General features: G+C 53.3%; 1 protein-coding gene across 1 annotated transcript in view; it reads right to left on the bottom strand.

Moving 5' to 3' along the window:
* The window catches only part of LOC113213416 (uncharacterized), a 6,266-nt gene extending 6,099 nt beyond the window's left edge, over positions 1-167 (bottom strand). The window contains exon 1 of the mRNA XM_052264868.1: positions 43-167. Coding sequence (XP_052120828.1) covers positions 43-68 — 26 coding nt within the window. The 5' untranslated portion in view covers positions 69-167. The remainder of the gene's footprint in view (positions 1-42) is intronic.
* Between the last annotated feature and the right edge of the window lie 2,834 nt (positions 168-3,001).

Here is a 3,001-nt window from a genome sequence, read left to right as displayed (position 1 = left end):
TGTTCACTTGTGCCAATCATTGTTCTCGACTGATTGAGGAGCCTCACAACGGCCGTTCGTACAAACATGATCAAAAGTCAATAAATCTTGATCAATATCAGTTAAAAACACAAGTGAGGGGAACCGACGACGAAACACACGAAACCATAACCTTAAAACGTTTCCAACTTCATTTGTTATATGGTGTAACTTACCCGCGGTCAGTTTGAAATACTCGCAGAACCGCCAGTATGATATGCCCAGCGAAGTGTTAAAATTAAGCTCTAGTTCTGGGACTATAATGCTCGAGCAAGCCATGTTTGCTCAAAATGACTGAGTTTTTGCAAGATTACTGTTGTTTTCTCTGAAATTGTAAGAAGTATTAACAAAAATTAGCATACAGGGCTAAGAAAGAGACAGTCCCCGACCAGGCGTCAAAGTACTCCGTGGTCAAAGCCCCTCATGTCAGTTTATCGTACATCTTGTGGCGCGCTCCAGCGGCGACGGCTGGAACCCTAGACTCTTATCAGACATAGGCATACGGCCGGCCGCTCCTTCACTAATCCTCGCTACGCTAGCCCAGCGAGCAATGGTCAATTAATTTACATCAATTTGACGTCATTTTGACGTCATTTGACGTCATTTTGATGTAATTTTGATTGACGATTGCTCGCTGGGTAGGTGCGGTCCGTGGTGCGGCCTGCCTACTTTGAGTCGGGAAAGGGGGGGGGACGAGCAACGACAATTTGGCAGCTCGGCGCCTGCGAGACTCCGGGTAGGCCAACCCGCAGTACAGGCATGCACTGCTGGCAAGATGTTGCCTACCCATCAGGCGCTATGAGGGTAGCAGGGGCTGAACTGAACTTTAGATAGGGCGAATGGCGGAACATACTTTCAGGATATGATGCCTCCGATATCACCATTGTACTCCGTGATATCACGTCGGGGAGTGTTCATTAAAGTGATACCTAGACGGTGTTTGTGACACGTCCCTACTTGTGGCCACAATCCCGGCGGCCAGAGTCAGCTTAATCCGACCCGACTATAGAACACCAATATTCGGGTAATATGAAATCCAAAGCCTTCAGGAAGTAACCAGAAGGTAAGGACGTGCTCTGCACATAGTCCGTGACGAGCCGAAAGGCCCCGGATGCGTAAAAACCAACGCAATGGGGCCCAGGGCCAGGGGGCCCCAAACACCTTTTGAAAGAATTGCCTACCCTCCAGGCGCTCTCATCCACAACTTGGCCCTCAGCCACAACTCGTCCTCAGGGTCACTGGGTACCGCCGCAGGCGTGCGGTGAGTGAGTATGTATTGCGGGCCCGCCTACCCTCCAGTCGCTCTCATCCACAACTGGGCCCTCAGCCACAACTCGTCCCAAGGGTCACTGGGTACCGCCGCAGGCGTGCGGTGAGTGAGTATGTTTGGCGGGCCCGCCTACCTACCAGGCGCTCTCATCCACAACTGGGCCCCAGCCACAACTCGTCCCAGGGGTACCCACAAGTTACAAACAAGTCGGGGGCGCACGGCGAGTATGTATTGCGGGCCCGCCTACCCTCCAGTCGCTCTCATCCACAACTGGGCCCTCAGCCACAACTCGTCCCAAGGGTCACTGGGTACCACCGCAGGCGTGCGGCGAGTATGTATTGCGGGCCCGCCTACCCTCCAGTCGCTCTCATCCACAACTGGGCCCCAGCCACAACTCGTCCCAAGGTACCCACAAGTTACAAACAAGTCGGGGGCGCACGGCGAGTATGTATGGCGGGCCCGCTTACCTTCCAGACGATCTCATCCACAACTCGGCCCTCGGCCTTTTCACTTAAATGATCTCGAGGAAGTCCATGTAAAAATGAAGGTTCATTTGCACTAGTTTTTACCGTAATTTCAGATGTGTTTCCGGTTCCCATTTCCGTAATTCTTCATGAAATGGGCACAGCGGGAACAGTCTATTGGGCAGCGAATACGGTCCAAGACCGTGTGCCGTCGAACGTAGGAACTCTAGCCCTATCGTCACCTCGACGGTGCAGGTCCATCGCGGAGATCCGCTCTAGCGCGGCGGTGTGGCGCTCCTGCAGGTCCACGGACGGACACGCCCACGCCTGCCAGCACGTCCCGGTTGTCCGGTCCATCCTGGCGCTGACTGCTGCGGCCCCGGGTACGGCTACGGTTGCGATGGTCATGGTCATTGCTGAGCTTAACTTGAACTTAAAATTAAACTTTAACTTTAAATGCTCAGCTCTGTAAGGAAGCGCAAGGGGAGACCGCCCGGAAGACGGCGTGAAGTGAGGCGCCTGGCGTGAGACGTGGGATGTGAGGTGGACAGGCAGGCCAACCAAAATCGCGAAAACATTTTAATTTTAGCGCGCCGCAGGCCAAGGTAGACGCACATTTAGCTCAGCTTCACACGGTTTTAACGTGCGTCTACCTTGTATAACCCAGGCCTCCGAAAGACCTATAGGTATTCACAGCAGCTCACGGTGAGCCACTGGCGCGCGGCATAGTGAAGGCGGAGCGGCGGCGGAGGGCTGCTATGAAGATCTTTGAAAACTCCTTGCCAATCCCACTTATGACACTAATGTTAAGAGAAGGGCGGTTCGGTATAGGAAGGGTTTATCGAAGAGCGCCCAAACCTATTTATCAGATCAGAAATTAATACTCCCCTCGTACACCGAAGCACACAGGTTTTAAAAAAAGTTCCGTCAACGTGAGTGACCTAGGGACGAGTTGTGGCTGCGGCCAAGTTGTGGATGAAAGCGCCTGGTGGTGTCACAGATTTACTAGAGTAATGTACAGGCGAAATCGGGGAGCTGTGGCTCCAATAGATCCAAGGTTAGAGCCGATTTACGTAAAAATTTGTGTCACGGAGTGGCGGAAAGGGGGCTATTCTAGCTCCCCGGGCCTTGGGCCGAGCACCAAGCCGGCAGTAGGGCATATTTTGGTCGCGACTCTTATACCGGGGCTGAATCGCGCTCTTCGTGTGTGGACTGGTGGCTCAGAAAGTTGCGTGCTGGATCGCTGCTC

The sequence above is a fragment of the Frankliniella occidentalis genome, unplaced genomic scaffold (assembly GCF_000697945.3).
Source record: "Frankliniella occidentalis isolate FOCC.00 unplaced genomic scaffold, Focc_3.1 Scaffold22, whole genome shotgun sequence".
In the NCBI taxonomy this organism is placed as follows: Eukaryota; Metazoa; Arthropoda; class Insecta; order Thysanoptera; family Thripidae; genus Frankliniella; species Frankliniella occidentalis.
This window is presented reverse-complemented; position numbering and strand designations above follow the sequence as displayed.